Source organism: Musa acuminata, chromosome BXJ1-1, assembly GCF_036884655.1.
Source record: "Musa acuminata AAA Group cultivar baxijiao chromosome BXJ1-1, Cavendish_Baxijiao_AAA, whole genome shotgun sequence".
Lineage (NCBI taxonomy): Eukaryota > Viridiplantae > Streptophyta > Magnoliopsida > Zingiberales > Musaceae > Musa > Musa acuminata.
In genome coordinates this window covers 13,321,775-13,343,673 of record NC_088327.1, presented here as the reverse complement: position 1 = coordinate 13,343,673, position 21,899 = coordinate 13,321,775, and the positions used below count along the sequence as shown (strand labels likewise).

At 34.5% G+C, this 21,899-nt stretch overlaps 1 protein-coding gene across 1 annotated transcript; it reads right to left on the bottom strand.

Moving 5' to 3' along the window:
• Window positions 1–99: 99 nt before the first annotated feature.
• Window positions 100–9,708, bottom strand: LOC103997155 (dnaJ protein ERDJ2). Its single transcript, XM_009418309.3, has 11 exons — window positions 9,577–9,708; window positions 8,463–8,690; window positions 8,275–8,370; window positions 6,926–7,046; window positions 6,718–6,824; window positions 6,354–6,571; window positions 4,468–4,645; window positions 4,066–4,185; window positions 3,822–3,908; window positions 2,820–2,930; window positions 100–1,029 (listed from the first exon to the last, which is right to left on the bottom strand). The coding sequence occupies exons 2-11, from the start codon at window positions 8,646–8,648 to the stop codon at window positions 202–204; spliced, it is 2,052 nt and encodes a 683-aa protein (XP_009416584.2). The 5' UTR covers window positions 8,649–8,690; window positions 9,577–9,708; the 3' UTR covers window positions 100–201.
• Window positions 9,709–21,899: the final 12,191 nt, after the last annotated feature.

Here is a 21,899-nt window from a genome sequence, read left to right as displayed (position 1 = left end):
CTGCAGTTGAACCTCCACATGGTTTTTGAGAGGTAAACATGCATCATCGTCAGCATTTAGCTTCATCAAGAACAGCAGCAAAAATCGAAAACCAGTGTATATGAAAGTGAATTTTAAAGCATTAATGTTGGCATGATTCGGACAAGAGCCCACAATTTGATCTACAGGATGAATTAATGAAAACTTTGTAAATAGAGTTCTTCACTCCTCGTCGCTGCCTGAACCTTCTGGAGTTGACTCTTCTTTCTTATTATTGGCAATGCCGTTTGCAACTTTACCTTTCTTTTCCTTCTCGTCATCCTCGTCGTCGCTGTACTCGCTCTCGTAGTCATCGTACTCTTCTTCCTCCTCTTCTTCCTCTTCTTCGATGCCCTCATCTGCTGTCGGCCCTTCCTCCGCGATGTGGCCCCTTGTACCTGCTCGGCTTCGCTTCAGAATCTTCAGCTTAAGGTTCGTCTTCCTGTCGCAACCTATCCATGCATCGCACAGGCAGAAGCAGGTCAGATTGTAGTTCCCCTCGGCAGGAGCCTGGAACTTGCCCATCACCACTCTCGACCCACTCTTCACCTTCTCGACAGCTTCTCTCACGGCAGCACTGATTTCTTTCACACTTGCACCCAAACTCTCTTTTGTTTCTTGAATTGCCTTTGATGCGCCCGCAATGGCGGCTGCCTCATCCATAAAACTCACCTTTTGCGATATCCAAACATCATTTGAGACGGGATCAGCAAGCAGCAACCAAAAGTTCTCCTCCTTGGGGAACGGGTAATAGGGGGCATGAGGAAGGGCACCTATCAAGCCGTTACCACGCCTCAGTGTCACCCAAGCATACATCGTGACGATGTCACCCTCTTGTATGCCTTCTTCCCCTTCAGTCTCACATGTGATGTCTACAGCGATCGAGGGAATCATTTCGAGTACATGCTCGACATCACGTACTTCAGTGTCAGAAAGCCCAGCAAACTGAGTCAGCAGCTCCACACGGTCCGCAACAGTCATGTCTCGCAGTTCTTGAAACATTTTCACTTTCTGCAAAACACAATCAAGTTAGACTTAAAGATATTCCAAATGAATGACAGTCACCGGAACATAACCAATGGATTTAGAAAGATTGAGAGCTTCAAATTAGTGCAATAGGGCATTATAAGCACTCGAGAATTTTCTTAACGAACTAAGCTTATATCAGCTACCGAAACAAGAAACTTAGCAATATAAAGGACACAATTGTGCTTCTCATTCCCATTATGTCAAAAACCCACCCAAATGCCTGTGTATTCACAAAATAAGGTGATAATAACAAATTTTGTATCTATAGCTAATCGAGCAGTCTTAGGAAGGAAAGTCAGCCAATATAAAATGACGGAGACTTCTGAGAAAACTGCAGCATAAATAGGAGGTATATTTGGCACTCTTGTCAAATTATTGACTTATCTATCTGTCTTCAGTGATATTCATTTAAGATCTGTAAACCATCTTATATTTTTTATGATATCCTGAAACATAAAGATGGTATTTTAGATGGCTATTTAGAAAGAGAAAGAAAGTTGACCCATTTCCCTCAAAAGTAGATCTCACCTGTAGATAATCTCACCTATAGAGTAGATGTGAAGGTTCATAATTAATTCCATAGGTGAACAAGGAAGCAGACTGGTCTGGAAATAAGTTGGCAAAGTTTGTTTTTGACCTGGGCAATAATGCCCTCTTGCGTTAAAACAAGCAACTTACCATTCTATCATAACAAAAAATCCATGTTATGTTAAAATAAGTTGAAAAAAAGGATGAAACAATGATCAAGGCTCCCCACCAATGTGGGGTTTGGTGAGGATCAACATATACAGTTTTTTTCTTAACATGCAAATGTCTCCATGACTCAAACCTGGTCACAAATTTGCAAAGAAACAACCTTATTATAAGACCAAGGCATACCCTATTAATAGAAAATAATAATTGGATTCATGGAGCAACCACCTCTAAACTCATAAGATGATTTTTTTGTATCTGCTTTCTTGATGCTGACATAAGAGAAATGGTACAATGGGATAGATGCAATAAAGAGTCAACTTAACCAGTTTGAATTGACAATGAATGTGTACCACAGTGTCTAAAACTAAAACAAACTTGGAGAAAATCATTATTGAAAAAAGAAGTGTTAGTTGTAAGTAATTTACTTCGTCGAATGAACTTAGTGATAATACCTTATACTAATGACCAAGGTTTGCTGTACCGTACCGTATCGGCGTTTCGACCCGGGCTCGGTATGGTACGGTACCGGTGTACCGGGTGGTATATCAGGGCGTACCGAGCGGTACACCCTGGTGTACTGAATATTTTTTTATTTTTTTCATATTGTAGCAGTGCTATAGTATAGTACTGTAGCACTGTAGCGGTACCAGGCGGTCCGCGTACCGGTAACCTATCGGACCGGTACATACCGCCCGGTAAGGGCGGTATGCTTCGGTACGGCAGACCTTGCTAATGACCATGATGAACAAAAGCTTTATCATCCTATCTCTAAATATATCATTTTATGAATAGTATTATGCCATATTCATGTGACGATGCTTTCCATAGCATCCCCTTGACAAACAAACACTCTGCAGTTAAAGAGAAATAACTATTTTACAAGCATAGCCTTTTCACTAAAAAGTACTTATACTAAAATTGACTATTAAGAACCTCCAGATAGTAGTTTAAGCTATCAAAGATTATAGACAATTGATGCTGGGACGCTAATAAAAATTGCTCAAAATTTGCTCTTTTTTTGCCTATATAACATACAAAAGCATATACGCAATGTGCTGTTGACTGAATTTTATTACCTTGCGGGCAATTTTTTTGACAGTAGACTCGGTAAAATGAGGAAGCTGCAAGAAAGGTGCTATGCCTTCAGGGTTTCCACTAGTTGCTTTCCTTGCACTTAGTGGTACCGCCTGTTTAACATATTAATCATAGATTATTAACATAAGGACTTGACTAAATGGAAGAACTGTCAAGTGTTTACGTGAAACATACAAAATAAGCAGATTTCCTGACAATAACAAGAATTGACTAAATAACTAGCACAAACGTCCAAGTATCATAAAAATGATAAAACTGCAGCAAAATAAATAATAAAAAATCTATACTCAGTAAAATCAAGCTAATGAAAGCACATTACAATTTCAACAATGCAATTGTAGTATTCGGATAACGTTTTAGTTCATGAACAAAACCCAGATTTTGGTGGCAATGTGGTTTGGCAGGGGTGGCAAATATTACAACCTACATGTAATAGGCGCAGAGTTAAGATTGGAATCCACCAATGCTCTTAATTAGAGTGCAGTCAACATAGTGAGCTCGAATTAAGTTCCCTTAACAAGCAGATGTCTTAGTAATGAGTTGAAATGTTAATTTGAAAGGAAAATAAACAAAAGAAAGATGGTAGCATAATGAGAGAAACAGCAACATGATTGGAACTAAAATTGTCATTCAGAGAATATAACCAAGAACATGTTCTCCAGCAATTTATAATCAATTTATAAATCTTTGACTAACGACAAGCTTTAAAATAACTATTAGATATGCAAATATAATTTAAGAAGTAAATCAGCTGGCACTAATTGCTAGAATCCTACATATCCTCATGAGAAACTTCAAAATCAATAAAATGAATGGCTTATATCTGCCACTTGATGAGCTCACAAAGAGTATATATATATATATATATATATATATATATATATATATATGCCTTTTTCTTACGTATTCATCTTCAGTACATGAAAAAAAATTGTGAAAGCTGAAGCCAAAAAAGTCAGTTGCATAGCATTATGATGTGATACCTGGATGATGCATTGTGAAAGTTCAACTACACCAATCGCTGGCCTCAGCCATCCATGGCCATGGGGACTACGTGGTATTACAGCAATCTGCATGTATAAAAAATGGTTAGACTTCTTTGAGAAGTTTCATCTCACAGTGAACTTAAAATCACAATTGAGTTGTTGTTAATAGCTACTTGATAAAAAGAATATTGGAGCTAAATATGCGTATACAACTTTGCCAAGAGAAAAAAAGATTAATCACCTTTACTAGCTCTTCAAGAAGACGAGGTGCAAGTTCTAGCATTCGTCTATAATCATTCAGTAGTGATGAAGATAGCAAAGTTGATTCACGAGTTAAGTGGGCTTGGATCAATAATTCCATCTGCAATTAATAAGAACGAGTCATCAAAATATAAGGCCACATTAAGCACAAAAGAATTAGTCGATGTTGTTGTACATGACAAGTTGATAGCAACAATTTTCTTAATCAAATTCTGCATTTCTGATGGACAGCATAAATGTTGGCTTATCCATATCTAGTCGGCAATAAAGCTCTAGTGATATGTGCCAATGTGGTTGCAAGTTTCCACCAAATAAAGATTGCTGTATGCTAAGTCCTCAATACAAGTTGAAAACATCATAGGTGTATATCATGTAGAACTACCTTAACTAGCGAAGGATGCTGCTTCCAAAACTTTGCTTGCTCTGTCTTGATGTTCTTAAGGTCAAGATTCAGTTCACTTCTAACTGCTACAAACAGTTTCTGAAGGGGTTCATCATCACTTCTGCGAACTGGCATTTCCATATATTCTGCAGCCTTGATGAAGACATCCATAACCTTGCTGTTTAACTAATATTTGTCAGCTTAGAAAAGATATGTTTGCAAAACAGCTTACAACCACTATTTCTATGAGAAATGTTGGAAGATATATGATCAACAAACGTCAAGACCAAAGAGGGTAATCTGGATGGGTTTCAAATCAAATATATTTCACATCCCTATCTTCTTAGAGGTTGCATTAAAATAGTAATTCTTCAACAGAATTTAAATAGATTCAACTAAATTATGAGATAGAAAACGAGATCCTTAAAGTGAACACCAAACTGATTCGTAATATAGGGGCAAGGATAGTTGTGCAAATTCATTGAGCTGCATCTAAGTTGTTTTCAATTTATATTGATGGGTCTGATCAAACAGTTAATAAGATGGTTTGAATCTTCATTAGGCACTATATTCAGACTTGTCTAATGTTTAATTGACCAAATTAAAAAGAAAAATCATTTAAGACAAAATTTGTGGTTGAATGTCCTTATTAACCAGTTAGTAAATTTTTCTTCCATATAAAAGAGTTCATGAAGAAAGAAATCATGTTGATATGATGGGATGTACTCGTTAGTGTAGTATTTGGGTTTGAATATAAGCAAGGCAATGCTTCTTTTGTAGATTCAACAGCTAACTAGAAAGGTTTAGTTTAGTTTAAATGGGCATGAGATTACTGAATTTTCAAATTGCAACTTGTGTCTTAAAGGTAGAAAGAAAATATAATACCATGTAGCTCAATATATTGGATGCTCATTCAACTATTAAGAATTTGCTATCATGATGATACCAAAAATATCCTTTTAGCCTGACCTTGAAGTGCCAGATTTTTCATTTACTTGACCCTTTATGTTAAACAAGCCTGCATATCCCTGGAACATTATTCATAAAAATTCCACTCTAAACAGCAATCAGCTTCATCACACTAATTTGGCCCACTTTTAAGATAACTTCTTTTATCTCAGACATCAACATGAGATGTGAAATCTGAAATATGCTATAAATGTTCATTTCTAATATGCTGCAATGTGTCATAGTAATTAGAAAGGAGAATCGTACAAAATCTACTTTGATATTTTAGTTGATAATGTTCAAGAGTTCAGTATTTGCTTCATGAAGGATCAAATACCAATCAGAACCTTTTAGCTTCATGTTAAAGTTCATTATTTTTTGCCTTTGCTTAACCAGTTTATCCCCAGGAAACCTACAATACCATGTTAATGAATTGTTTATCTTTGATGCAGACGATCCACATTTACCATATTTGTCCACGTCTAAGGAACCATTTTCTCATCTCAAACATCAACCTCTCTTAGTGATAACTTTTTATTTTTCTGGCCAAGCTTATACATATACTGTCTGTAAATAATCCTTGCTTATCATCACAATATTCTCTTAACCATGACCTTCTTTGTTTGAATTTTAAGCTGAGACCAGTCTTAATTTTCTCCAATACTTGGCCAACTAATTGCATGGAAAATACCTCTTAGTGTGTTGGCACTCTTGTGACTTCTGTACAGTATGAAATTGTTGCAAGAAAATAACTTTCTAAACTTTGCTAAGCAAGCTTTATAATAGTGAAGAGCCTTCCCAAGGATAGTGCATGTTTAAGCATGTTGATTAATGAAAAAAAAGAAAAAGCATCCATGTCAAGAGAGTGGAGCAGAAATTTGTAGATCAAAATACGAAAAAATATTAGTTATATACTAGTTTCAAACATAAAGACATACCTTGGAGCCAAAGATGGTTTCATGAAATAGTAGTACGTGGACAAGGTTTGATGCATAACATAATTTCCAGTATATTTTGATGACCTTGAGAGATATATAACCGCTATCAATAAAGGCAAAAGTATGCAAACTCCAACAATGCCAAGCAATAGTACTCCACCAGATGCCCCATCAAAGTTCAGTAAGAACTGAGGTAAAGCAATCCCCATTTGAAGTCCCTGAAATCAGGTATATATTTTTAGGCAATAATCTGGAATTGAAACCAGACAAGGAAAATCTAAGTTCCATCTCTTATGAGGTAGAGAAATACATGAAGGCATGAAAAAACTGGTGTACATATGTAAAGAGCAACTTATTAAGCTACCTGTCTGCCATCTGGATGGCCATACTTCTCAAAATTTTCACGAGAAATAGGATCAGTCAGTGCTTGATATGCCTTGGATATAAAGTCCACGAAATACTTATGGGCCTCTGAAACAGCAACGTGAGGTTTGAATCAGAATAATTACAAGTTGATCAAGTCTGAATATATAGATCATACAAAACATGACCAAAACTGGAAGATCTGATACCTGGATCAGGATTTTTATCTGGATGATACAGAATCGACAGTCTTCGATATGCCTTTTTTATTTCCGAATCGGAGGCTCCAGGATCTAGTCCTAGGATGCTGAACGGTTCGAATGGTTGAATCTGAAAAGAAGCTTACAGACTATGCATAAAGAATAGCAAAAAGGAAATTCTACTGTTTAGGTAACAGATGGTTTGTAGATAATATAGCTTATTCAAAGATAATGTGTGCAGTGATTCATGAATTTGATAATGTCAGTTTACCCTTTGTGCAGTCATGAACAATTTGATTCTGTTTTGATAACATATACATGAATATATACATTTTCATTCTATACAACCAAAATGATGCAGCTTATTATTGCTGCTCAAGAGCATGCACGAGCAAAAATAGTTTTTATATACGCCAGTATATGCAAGATTCAGGAGATGCAGATGTACTTATAAGGTTTTCATAATGCTGTATATCTCAGTTTTGAGTTTTTTGAGTACCACCCATGCATTTCAACTTTTTGAAAGGCAAAAGCTACTGTGAACATCTTAGAAACATACAGAAATAAAGTAAGCTTCACTGTATTCACAAGAATGGCGGAAACACAGGACACATACAAATACTTAATTAAGATCAAATTATGTCAATGATTACTAACACAATAAGAAGAGGCCAGTGCTCATATTGAAAACCCAAATAAGACAATCGTAGAGTATATTTATTAATGGAACACATATGTCTTGAAACATGTTGATAATCAAATTCTGGAGAAAAAAATAAAAATAGAAAGAAACAAAATAAGCAATACTCATATACCAAGAAAATTCTAAGTAGATACATATCAAAATACAAAAAAAGATTGATGCATGACAATAAAAGAAGCTGAACCATCACATTTAAAGAAACAACAAGTGATGTGAAAAAAAGACTGCTGAAATTTAATATTTAGCAGTTGACACTATGTTAGCGATTTACCATAACAATCACAAGAAACTTTCTCATACATAGAGCAAAAAAATATAAAGTAAATCTTATCTTTATTGTTTCAAGTATGACAACTTGTGAAATTAGTGAGACAGAAATGAGAAATGGCAAATCTTAAACCCAGTAACTAACAGTAAAATAAGTGCAAAATGTGTAAAGGCTCGAAGATTGACACACATGTTAGAGAATATAACTATGGTGATAAATGAATATGATTCATGACATGAATTGTTAAAAGCAGAATTATATGAGAAAAAAATTCTACACCTTATAATCATTTCATAACCTGAAACAGATGAAAGCAAAATATATAAAACACATAACATGATGCAATTTTCTTGTCGAACTAGTAAAAGAGTGTGACATTTAATATACCTCACGGCTTATGTGTTTAATATAATAAACCAGGATCCCCATTATGACCCAAAGCAGCAGAAGTGTTAGATTGCTACACGTCGAGAAGTTTGAGATCTGCAACATATCATAAAATTAAACTATGCAGAGCAATAAATAAATCTAGGCATAAACTGTAAGAGAAGAACCAACAGGGTCCGGTTGCTTACCCGTTTGAAAATGGATTTTCGGTACTTCCCTGATCGTGAACATACATCGCACTGGCAGTGGATGCTCTTTGTTTTCCTTGTAAAAGCACGGGATAACCTGAGGATCGTGTAAGGCACTATAGGTATTGCCATGATCGTAAGTATGAAGATTGGGAACAAAGAGCTGTTTTCCTCTGATGCAGCCATGGATCCCTTATCACAACTGCAAGATATAAATGATTCCTATATCTGTAAAAGCAAAAAATTTTAATCAGTTTTCCTATGATGATCCTCTTGCCATAGTATTTAGGAATCTCTCGAGTGAAAAAAAAAGTAGCAATATCCGAAGAAGTGCATTCTAACACACCAAAGATCCTAGTTATGATAAATCTGAGGTCTTTCTTACTGAATTTGCCTAATGAGACAGAAACCCTGTCAAACTTCAGTAAATGATCAGCATGTACTACAAATTACTTTCATCACCATGAAACCTGTGAATTTAATCAGAAAGATTCGTGACGCGACTACCATGCGTTGCATACCCACTATCCAGGTTTCCCAGGCCTATCCACAGTCCAGTAACAATTGTTTGGTCAAACCAATCAGTGGCATGAATGTCAGCCTATGAAAAACTAGCACTTAAAGTGAAAAGAAACTTGGTACGCTGAGGAACGAGACAAATCCCCAAGCACCGGCACTACGCGCTCGACAAACCAAGGAACAATCTCAAGCAAGAAAGGTTACAACATCGATCACACTTGATAACAGTTCAAAAATAAGTATCTCGCGTCTATGTAATCGATTCTGACCCACAAAAGAGAGACAGCGACAGAGCACCCGTCGAGATCGAAAGAAGCCAGTTCCAGAATCTCAAAACCCCCACAATCCAAGAAACAAGAAGAAGGAAATAAATTCTGCCAGATCAGCTCCAGGACTTTCAACTCATGAAACCGCGTCGAGATCCACGCGATCCAGATCGTAGTTCGTCGGCGGACGCCACAATCCGCCCCAAACAGATCAGAATTTCCCAGATCCCGGCTACGGTACCATTCTTGCAGCTAAATCCAAACCCTAACTCATACGCCAAAGTGGAAAAATCCAACAAGAAAGAAGGATAGCAAGAGGAAAAATTAACCTGGATGAGAGAGAGGCAGATATCGCGGCGCCGGCGGCGAGGAAGCGAGAGGCCAGATCGGGACGAGTCGTTTATAGACGCTGGGTTGGGAAACGTGCGGGTCGGCGGCGATGACACCGCCCACAGTCCCATCAACGGCTCGGATCCGGTTCCGGTTCCGGTTCCGGTTCGGGTTCGGATTCGGGTTCGGGTTCGGGTTTTCAAAGGTCATTAAACATAAGGCAAATTATTTATTCAAAGCTAAGTTAGGCTAAAACAATGCGTCTTTTGTTGTGGGAACTTTTTGACTTGATACATGCAAGTACAAGTAAAGATCGTCTTAGAAACAAAGTGAAGACTGAATCTCACCGTAAACAATGATAGATCTCAGTTAAGGTTCCACCAACTTTTGACTTGCTTTTGGAGAACCCTTCTCCGTTGTTAGGTTGACACTTGCAGACGGATTAGGAACCGCAAGAACGATCTGAAACAGCACACGAGAGGAGAGGGAACGCGTTGATTGCGTGCTTGCTTGTATCAGTCTACTGAGTTGGTGTACCAAACAATGCCACAGACCAGGAAGCAGTATCAGCAGGGAAGCTTGCAGGAAGGCCCGTGTTTACCGGGTTGAGAGGAAGAATCTTTGAACACACACCCTTGTGAAGCCAATCACAGCCAAAGATTCCCAAGCTGTAAAGAAGCTGCAAGTTTCTTCTTCCTTCGCCTTGTGACTTCAAGGTTAGTGCACGGTTTCTGCTGAACCATCAACGTCTCGTCCATCTTGATCGCTCGATCGGATGTCATCGACGTCTGTGATTGCCTCGAGTTTGCTTGTTAGCCTTCTGGCCTCTCCCTTCTGCTATAAATTACGAGGCTGCTTCTCCTCTCTGCAAGCAAGTAGTTCTTCTGACACAGTTCATAGGAGATGGGAAGAGGTAGGAAGTCGTTTCTTGCCTTCTTCGGCTTCAAGAAGACGCGCTACCAGGGAGAGGAGGCAGCTGAAGCAGAGCAGCCGAGGCCGAGGAAGAATCGACCAAGCGACGATGAGGAGTATGCAGAGTCTGACATAGACAGGAAGTCCAAAGAATACATTGACAGAGTTCGCAAGGAATTGCGCCTGATGTATTCTTCATCTGGTGAATAAACCTTGCTACTGTACTTTTCCTGTTCTCATCAGAGTTTGTAGCCATGTGTGTTTGCCAGTATTCTCATTACGTTGCAGAAGAAAACATGTTTGTACTTCCATTATGTCTTACTGAAACAAATATGCTCTTGTAATTGTAAATTAGTTGTTGCCTTTCTGAGTGATCCATATGCGTAAATGGACACTAAATGGAACCATGATCGAGCAATTGTTAGTGGTGTTGAATGGATCGGACAAGCTGCATTCTTCCTCTTTGCTTGACAGCACCAAGTCTTCAGGTATGCAAGGCAATGAGGCAGTGGAATATCAACTGCTTGACTCGTGAATTTGTATGTTCTGATGTGTTAGATCTTCAATAAGAAGAAGAAGATGATAACCAAACGCCGTCTCAAGTTTTGATTGAATACTCTGCCAAAACCAGTATCGGAAGAAAATAACAGATTACGGAAAACAAAATTGGAAAGGAAGATTTTTGCGAAACAATAGAAGAATTTGAAGGAAAAAAAAAAATCTTTTTATCAAGTTGATAGAAGATCAAATACATGCATTTAGAGGTTATAAAGATGATTGCTACATGAGTGAAAGCCTCGAGTACATGCTCCTGATCACATTCGCCTTCGTTATGCCAATCAACCTCACAGAAAAGCCAATAAAGAGAGGAGAAACAACCAAGCATCTTCCAAGACAGGCACAAGTCTTTCTTTCAACTTCTCGGTTGCAAGTCAGTCTTTTTCCTTGATGATGACCAGCTCACAGTGAGTCAAGAATCATAGCACAGCATTAGAGTTCCCCATGTACAAGTGTTTCTCAAAATGCCACCAGATGTTGGTGGACATTCTTCTTTTGTGAAAAGGACAACTTGGTTGACTGGAAACTAATGAGAAGTAATGCAGTTCATTCTTACACAATCTGATAACCAAGCCAGACAACACCTTCTTGTATTAATCCTCAATCAGTTTTGATGCATCTTTGTTTCTTGAACTCATCAAATTAACTTGTTATAGACAATCTGATGACAAAGCCAGACAACACCTTCTTGTATTAATCCTCAATCAGTTATGATGCATCTTTGTTTCTTGAACTCATCAAATTAACTTGTTATAGACAAAAGAAAGCAGTGTAAAACTAGACTGGATCCTTCTTTGGCTGGCAATCACTGGTAAAGCATGTATGGCAATTTCAGTAAGGTCTCTTGAGCCAAGTTTCTAACATGATCCTAAAGTCTGTGCTTCTTTTTTGAAGCATATTACCAAAAACATCTTTACAAAGCCTAAAAAATGGGGAACCTTTAACTGAATCAAGAAGGTAGCATGAGCAAATTTCTAGCTTATTTAGTGTTGCCAGAAAGCACTGTCATTGAATGCTCATGCAACATGATTTCTGCTCATTGCTATGATTATATGATTAAATTTTAGTTGGATTATCACTTGTTATAAAAGAGGAAAAAGATACTTACTTATATTTGAAGACTAACAACAATAACTAATATTCTAATATCAGGCTGGGCTGGAAAAATTATTATGCAGGGCATAATTCATGTCATTAGTTAATCCTGCTACAAGTACCAGATTTCCACACTAAAAACTTTCCAAGGCAGATTGCACCTGTGCACACCGCAGATCAGGTCCCGTAGAGGACCAGCTCATCTATAAAACTGTTGGGGGCAGAACATTTTTTAAGAGAGAATATTTAATCAAATCAAATATTTAATTTAAGAATTAATTTTTATTTCCTTACTTGTCATTATAATTTAAGAAATATTAATTCTATTTTTATATTTATCATTGTGAATTAGGATATGACTATTAAACATTCGAAATACTATGATATATTTATTAGTATATTAAATAAAAATAATTTATATTAAATAAATATAAAAGTTGAGGAAAACTTCTTTTAATGGAGGTTCACCTCCTTTCTTTCTTTCGTTCCTTATTTAACTAAGCCCAACAGTAAGAGTAATACGGAGGAAAGGCATGTTTCTCTATTTTTCTTGAAAATAAAAGTTTTTATTTTGATTCCTTAAATGTTAATTTTTTTATAATTTAAAAATATTTATCAATCCTTTTAACATCAAAATATTTATTGTTGGAATAAAATATGTTGTATGAAGTTTTTAAGGGATTTTTCAATCCTTTGTAAAGATTTTTATTTTATATTTAAATATACTAAAATTATACATGTTTTATGTATTGAATACATGATATCTAATTTTTTATATTTGAATTAAGAATGCTATTTCCTTGTATTGCAGTTTATCTTTTAATTATATCTGGATTAAAATATACTATGAGCAGTTCAAAAAATATTTCTTAATCTTTTAAATATTAAAATTTTTATTGTTAGATTATAATATATTATCTAAAAAAATTTTATTCCTTTTAAGATTTAGAATTTTATTGTTTGATTAGAATATATTAAAATTATTCAATTCAGAATGTATTGATAGTATGGTTTCTAATTTTTATTGAATTAAGAATGTTGTTTTCTTGTATTTAAGTTTATCTTTAAATTTTTTTCTTTAATCTCTTATTATGTTTTAATATATTATTGTTAGTGAATATATATTGTCAATATTGATAAAATTGGATAGGAATAGAGTTAAACGGCCCATAAGCTAGGCCCAACCTATAGGTTAGGCCATAGCCCACTGGTTATGCCTAGTCAACAAACCAGGCTCAACTTATAGGTCAAGCCCAACCCACAGGTCAGGCCCTAGCCCATAGGTTAACTTAGTCCAACAAAACATGAGTAGTCATGTGTATTGCATATGACCAGTCCATGAGCCAAGGTTGGCCCAGCCTTGTGTGATTCATGCATAATTATATGTAGTGCACATGACTAATATATGAATCGGCCCAACCAAGTCTAATATTATGTAATTGTTGGATTTGAGCCTAAACATTGATTGAACTAAATCAGACTTGATTAGTCTAGACCAATTCAGAGTGATTCTGAATTGATTTGAATTATTCAAGTTGTGATAATTCATATTTCACAACTTTCTAATATTTCATAGATTAGAAGCTTTTTGGGTTTGATTGGATACTATAAAGGATTTATATAAGACTATTCAAAAATAGTAGCACCCTTGACCAAGTTGACATATAAGAATATAAAATTTATGTGGGTTGATAAATATTAACAAAGTTTTCAAGAATTAAAGAAGAAATTAACTAATGCTCCTATCTTCGTGATTCCTTCAAGGGGAGAAGGTATTGTAGTATGTAGTGATGCCTCACTACAAGGGTTTGGTTGTGTTCTAATGCAAAATGAGAGGATAGTTACTTATACGTCTAGGCAATTAAAGCCTCGTGAGACGAACTATCCTTCTATGACTTAAAGCTAGCAGCTATCATTTTTGCATTAAAAATTTGGAGGCATTGTCTATATAGATAAACTTTTGAAATCTTCATATGAGTCTCAAATACATTTTCATATAAAAAGATTTAAATATGAGACAAAGAAGATGGTTGGACTTTCTAAAGGATTATAATTTGAATATCAACTACCATCTTGAGAAGGCTAATGTAGTTACTGATGCCTTAAGTAGAAATACTTTTAGTCTTATAGTTTATATAAATATTCAAAGGAATTCTATAATGACAGAGTTAATATATTTAAAACTTAAAACTTTTATCGGAGATAAATAAAAAAATTTTTGCATGTCTAATAGCATGATTATATTTAGTAGAAAAGATTAAAGAACGTCGGAAGAAAGATACATATCTTCATATGATAGTTAATGAGATAGCTCAAGGATCTAGACTCAAATTTCTCCAAGTCGAAGATAGTTCTATTGCATTCCATAATCGACTTTGTGTTTCCGGAAATCATCTAATAAACATGCAATTATTGGATAAGGCATACAGATCAAAATTTAATATCAATCCTGGAACTACCAAGATGTATCAGGATTTATGCCAAAACTGTATGGTATAAAGAGAGATATAGTAGAGTTTGTTTCTAAATATCTAATATGTCAACAGGTGAAGGCAGAACATCGAGTACCTACGAAAAAATTATAAAGGATTTTGATTCTTGAATGGAAGTGGGAGCAAGTCATTATGGATTATATAACAAGATTACCTAAGATTGCAAAAGGATATGATGGAATTTAGGTAGTAGTAGATAGACTTGCTAAATCTGCTCACTTCCTCCTTATTAACAAGAAGTATCCATTGGATAAACTAACAAGATTATATATTAAGAATATTATTTGATATGATAAGATGCCAGTTAGCATATCTCATATAGAGATCCAAGGTTAACCTCTAAGTTTTGAGAAAGTCTACAAAAATCTTTAGGCACACATTAAAGTTTAATAAAGTTTTCCACTCCCAAACCGATAGCCAATCTGAAAGAACAATACAAACTCTTGAAGACCTCTTAAAAGTATATGCTTTAGACTTTGGTGGAAGTTGGGATATGCACTTACACCTAATTGAGTTTTCTTACAATAATAGTTATCACTCTAGTATACATATATCCCTATTTAAAACTCTTTATAGAAAAAAGTGTAGAACGAAAACTTTTAGGACCTCAATTAATTCAAAAAAAATATTAATAATATTTGAATTATACATCAAATGTTATAAATTGTTCAAATTAAGAATTTTTTTTCAAAAGATTTATTTGAAAATGTGTTTTCTTTTATTTTTTGGTAGTTATTTTTCAAAGGTTGTGTCTTTTGAGAAAATAGTTAATTTTTAAAGGTTGTGTCTTTTGAGAAAATATCTATAAATAGCTATTTGGGGGTAAATTACAAACACAATTCTTTCATGATCTTCTTTTTTACTCTCCAAGTGATTGAGTTAGACATTCTCCAATTCCTCTCTGAAGATTCTTTATTGTTTGCTCAATACAGATCTTCTAAAGGCTTGTCATATCTACTAAAACTATTTGCATCAAACCCAGAGCAATCTTATTGAGAAGAGGGTGCAAATATCGTTTTTAGGAAAGTGTTTATACACGTTTCAAGCCTAAATATCTTTCCTAAAGTATTCTTGATCTTGTGTTTGTTATTTGTTTCCATAGTGTGTTTTATCCTCTTCTTTTCATACCTCTTTTTTCCAACAATCTAAAAACGATATTTGTGAGTTTATTCAAATTCACTATGGAGGCTACAAATACCATCAAATTATTGAATCAAGATTTTGTTCATTTGGATCGTTTTGATGGAACGAATTTTACCCGTTGGCAAGACAAGATGAAGTTTATGTTGACTGCTTTGAAGATCTTCTATGTGCTTGATCCAAATCTTCAACCAATTCCTGATCCAACCGACGATGACACCGATGAAATCAAGGCTGAACAAAAGAAAAGAAATGAAGATAAAGTCATGTGTAGAGGACACATTCTCAATGCTCTTTCAGACCGGCTTTATGATCTTTATACGGTGGAACCATCTGCAAAAGCAATTTGGAATGCTTTGGAATTCAAATATCATGCCGAGGAAGAAGGTACAAAGAAATTTTTAATTTCTAAATATTTTGATTACAAGTTTGTGGATGGCAAGCCAATCTTGGCACAAGTACATGAGTTGCAAGTCATTGTTAATCAATTGAAGGCTGAAAAAATTGAACTTCCTGAACCTTTTCAAGTAGGGGCTATAATAGCCAAGTTGCCTTCATCTTGGAAATGGTATAGGAAGAAGATTTTGCATGACTCCAAGGATATTACTTTGGAGCAAATTCAAAAACATCTTCGAATCGAGGAGGAATCGAGGATGAGAGATAAGAGTGAGAACTCTTTTTGCAATATAAAAGCAAATATTGTGAATTAGCCTAAGAATTCCAACAAAAGCAAACAAAACAAGGAGAATCATTTTGGCCCCAAAAGGGATCAAAGAAAATTTAAGAAGCCACAGAGTGGAGGTTGTTTTGTTTGTGGAAAATCTGGTCATTTTGCTAGGGATTGCAGATTTAAAAAAGGCCAGAAACCAAAAGTCAACTCCGTTGAGGGAGATGATAATATAATCGCTACGGTGAGCGAAGTGAATGCCATATTTGGCAAGGTTTCTGGTTGATGGTATGATACTTGTGCTACCGTCCATGTTTGCTATGATAAGGGACTCTTCAAGACTTACAAAGAAGTCACAGAAGGGCAAGAGATTCAAATGGGAAATGAAGTTCGTTATAAGGTGATTGGGAAGGGAAATGTGGAACTCACTTTCACTTCAGGTAAGAAAGTCACTCTTACTAATGTTCTTCATGTACCGGATATGAGTAGAAATTTAGTAAGTGGGAATCTCCTTAGCAAACCTGGAATTAAATCTATATTTGAATCCGGGAAGTTAATTCTATCCCATAATGGAACTTTTGTTGGAAAAGGCTATTCCGCTGAGGGAATGGTCAAATTATCTATTGTTGACAATGATTCTAAAGTTAATAAAGATGTTGCTTCTATTTATATTGTTGATTCTTATTCATTATGGCATGATAGATTAGCACATATTGGAATTAGCATGATTAGAAGAATGGTTAAGTGTGGCTTAATAAATTATCATTTTGATGATCTTAATAAATGTGAAATTTGTGTTAAATCAAAGATGATGAAGAAACCCTTCAAAAGTGTTGAAAGATATACTAATTTGTTAGATTTAATACATTCTGATATATATGAATTAAATGGCATATTAACGAGAGGAGGTAATAGATATTTTATTACTTTTATAGATGATATGTCTAGATTCACATATGTGTACTCATTGAAACATAAAAATGATGCTTTTAATGCTTTTAAGGCATATAAAGCAGAAGTTGAAAATCAATTGGGGAAGAAAATTAAAGCTTTAAGAAGTGATAGAGGAGGAGAATACTTTCCTAATGAATTTAACTTGTTTTGTGAACAACATGGCATAATTCATGAATGTTCAGCACCTAGAACACCTGAGCAAAATGGATTAGCAGAAAGAAAAAATAGAACTTATCTAGAGATGATTAATGCTATGTTGTTGCATGCTAAATTATCTTATAATTTGTGGGGAGAAGCTTTATTGGCTGCATGTCATATCTTAAATAGAATTCCCTCTAAAAAGAATAAGATCTCTCCATATAAGTTATGGAAAGGAAGACAACCTAACATTGGTTATTTTAAAGTGTGGGGGTGTCTTACATATTATAAGAATAATGATCCTCAAAGGACAAAATTAGGACCTAGAGGAATCAAATGTGCATTTATAGGCTATGCCTCAAATAGCAAAGCATATAGACGTCTTAATTTAGAGTCTAATATCATAATAGAATCTCGAGATGTGGAGTTCTTTGAACATTTATTGACTTCTAGTAATAATGTTCATCCTCCAACTAGTGAAGAGTCACTAGTGAAGAAATCTCAAAAGATTGGTGAGCAACCTAAAATTCCTTTGATTGGACATCAATCAAGTTCACAAGAGGTTGGAGAGCAATCTTACGAATTAAGGAGAAGTACTTGTGTACGAAAAGCAAAAACATTAAAATCGGATGAGATTGATTCTCAAAGTATTTCTTTTTACCTTGTAGAAGGAACTAATGAAAGAGTATTAAAAACAATTCCTCTTATTTTACAAGTGGAAGATGATCCTAAAACATTTAAATAAGCTATGGCTTCTCGTGATGCTGCTTTTTGGAAAGATGCTATTAATGATGAGATGGATTCTATTATGTCAAATCATACTTGGGAACTTGTCGATTTACCTTTTGCCTCAAAACCTATTAGTTGTAGATGGATATTTTATAGGAAGTATCATACAAATGGTACTCTCCAAACGTTCAAAGCAAGGTTAGTTACTAAAGGATTTCGACAAAAGGAAGGAATAGATTATTTTGACACATATGCTCTTGTGGCTAAGATCACATATATTAGAATTATTTTTGCTTTAGCATCAATTTTTGATCTTTATGTTCATCAAATGGATGTCAAAACGGCATTTCTAAATGGAGACCTCGATGAGGAGGTTTATATGGAACAACCCGAAGGTTTTGTTCTACCGGGAAATGAACATAAAGTATGTAAACTTATTAAATCATTGTATGGTTTAAAGCAGGCTCCAAAACAATGGCATGAGAAATTTGATGCAATAATTCTTTCTAATGGATTTGTTCATAATATTGCAGATAAATGTGTTTATCTCAAAACTTGTGATGACTATATGGTGATAGTTTGCCTTTATGTTGATGATATGCTAATAGTGAGCAACACCATAAAAGGTATTGTAGAAACAAAGAGGTTTCTATCTTCAATATTTAAGATGAAAGATCTTGGGCAAGTTGATACTATACTAGGTATCAAGGTAAAAAGAAATAGTGGGGGATATGTTTTGAGTCAAACTCGTTACATAGAGAAAGTATTGGAGAAATTCAGTCACTTAAAAATTAAAGAAGCAAATACCCCATTTGACCCAAGTATCAAATTAGTCGAGAATGTTGGAAGAACAGTGGCTCAATTAGAATATTCAAGTGCTATAGGAAGTCTTATGTATGCAACGCAGTGCACAAGACCTGATATAGCATTTGCAGTTAGTAAATTGAGTAGATTTACTAGCAATCCAAATGTAGAGCATTGGAAGGCTATTGAAAGAGTTCTTGGGTACCTTAAACGAACCAAAGATTATGGCCTACAATACTCAAAATTTCCTACTATTTTAGAAGGATATACTGACGCAAGTTGGATATCGAGTTTTGGAGATAACAAATCCACTAATGGTTGGGTGTTCACCTTGGGAGGTGGCGCTGTTTCTTGGAAGAGCAAGAAACAAACGTGTATAACTCACTCAACTATGGAATCGGAATTTGTTGCTCTAGCAGATGCAGGAAAGGAGGCTGAATGGTTGAGGGACTTTCTATTAGAAATTTCATTGACTTCTAAGAGTGTGAATTCAATTTCTATACTTTGTGATAGTCAAGCCACTTTAGCTCGTGCATATAGTGAAATATATAATGGAAAGTCAAGACATATAAGTCTTAGACATGATTATGTGAGGAAATTAATCAAGAGTGGGATTATTTCACTCACATTTGTGAAAACAAGTGAGAATTTGGCCGATCCATTCACCAAACCTAAGTTGTAAGATCAACATCAAAATGGATGGGGCTAAAACTCCTTGAATAAAAGATCCACCAATGATAGCAACCCTACTCAACATTATGAAATGAGTAATGAAGAGTTCAAAGGGTAAGAACAAGTCATTGATATGTGGAGTGGTTCAGCACTTTGAAATATTTTATGAGTCCCATCTAAAGATGTTAAAGTGCTGGTTGTCACCGAACGAGGGTTGAGTTAATTATACTCTTAATGAAGTTCAGTCAAGTTAGGACAAGTATCTCAAAGAGTGACAGAAATACTATAAGAACTTCACCTATATGAACTTAGAAGTGGTGCCGCTTCGATTGAGAGTTGGAGTTTCTCTCATAAAAGTTTATGAACTTGGATGAGCCCAAGGCCATATTAGGGCTAAGCGAGATTTTATGAGGAATACAAGAATGTTGTATTTATGTGTGTGGTATCACTGGTGTTGTCATGAGGAATAACAAATTCAAAGCTTTTATGCTATTTGGGATTTCGACTTCACTTTGTGATGCTTACACTAAGGTAATATTCAAATCGAAAGATATATTACTTTATTCATAAATACTATTTAATCACTTGGAGAAAATTTTAAATTTGAACAAGTGGGGGATTATTATAAATTATTCAAATTAAGAATTTCTTTTCAAAAGATTTATTTGAAAAGGTGTTTTCTTTTATTTTTTGGTAGTTATTTTTCAAAGGTTGTGTCTTTTGAGAAAATAGTTATAATTTTCAAAGGTTGTGTCTTTTGAGAAAATAGTTAATTTTCAAAGGTTGTGTCTTTTGAGAAAATATCTATAAATTGCTATTTGGGGGTAAATTACAAACACAATTCTTTCATGATCTTCTTCTTTACTCTCCAAGTGATTGAGTTAGACATTCTCTAATTCCTCTCTGAAGATTCTTTATTGTTTGCTCAATACAGATCTTCTAAAGGCTTGTCATATCCACTAAAACTATTTGCATCAAACCCAGAGTAATCTTATTGAGAAGAGGGTGCAAATATCGTTTTTAGGAAAGTGTTTATACACGTTTCAAGCCTAAATATCTTACCTAAAGTATTCTTGATCTTGTGTTTGTTATTTGTTTCCATAGTGGGTTTTATCCTCTTCTTTTCGTACCTCTTTTTTCCAACATCAAAGATTATTAATAGTTCAAAGTTACAAAAAAAAGTTATGCATGTGGCATATATATTGACATTGCCCTTGGTTTTAGCTAGCATCCATGATGTATTCCATATGTCTATGCTTCGGAGATATATTAGGGATCGATCACATGTCATATATTACCAACCTCTATAACTAAGAGATTATACCACTTTTGTAGAATAACCAACCCATATCTTGGAAAGAAAAAATATATTCTAAGAAATAAAATATACGTTTACTAAAGATTTGTTGGCAATATTATTCAACCAAGAGGTAACGTGGAAAAGAAAAGAAGATATGCAAGAACAATATCCACGTATATTCTATTAAGGTAAGCTAAATTTAGGGATCAAATTTCTTTTAAGAGTGGAGAAATATAATCAAATCAAATATTGAATTTAGGAATCAACTTTTATTTCTTTACTTCTCATTGTAATTTAAGAAACATTAATCTTATTTCCTTGTTTACCATTACGAATTAGAAAATAATATCATATTTGTTAGTATATTAAATAAAAATAATTTATATTAAATAAACATAAAAAATTAAGGAAAACTTCCTTTAATAGAGGCTCACCTCCTCAGAGATTTCTCTCCATCATTCCTCACCTAGCCAAGTACAATATCTGGAGGAACGATGAGTTACATTATACTAACTAAAGGTAGGTTTTCTTACCTTTTTTTAAAATAAAAGTTTTTATTTTGATTTCTTAAATATTAATTTTAAAAATATTTATCAATCCTTTTAATATCAAAATATTTATTGTTGGATTAAAATTTATCATCTAAAGTTTTTTAGGGAATCTTCAATCCTCTTTAAAGGTTTTTATTTTAGATTTAAATATATTGAAATTATACATATTTTATGTGTTGAATACATGATATCTGATTTTTTATATTTGGATTTAAAATGTTATTTTCTCGTATTACAATTTATCTTTTAATCTTATCTGGATTAAAATATACTATGAGTAGTTCAAAAAATATTTCTTAATCCTTTAAAT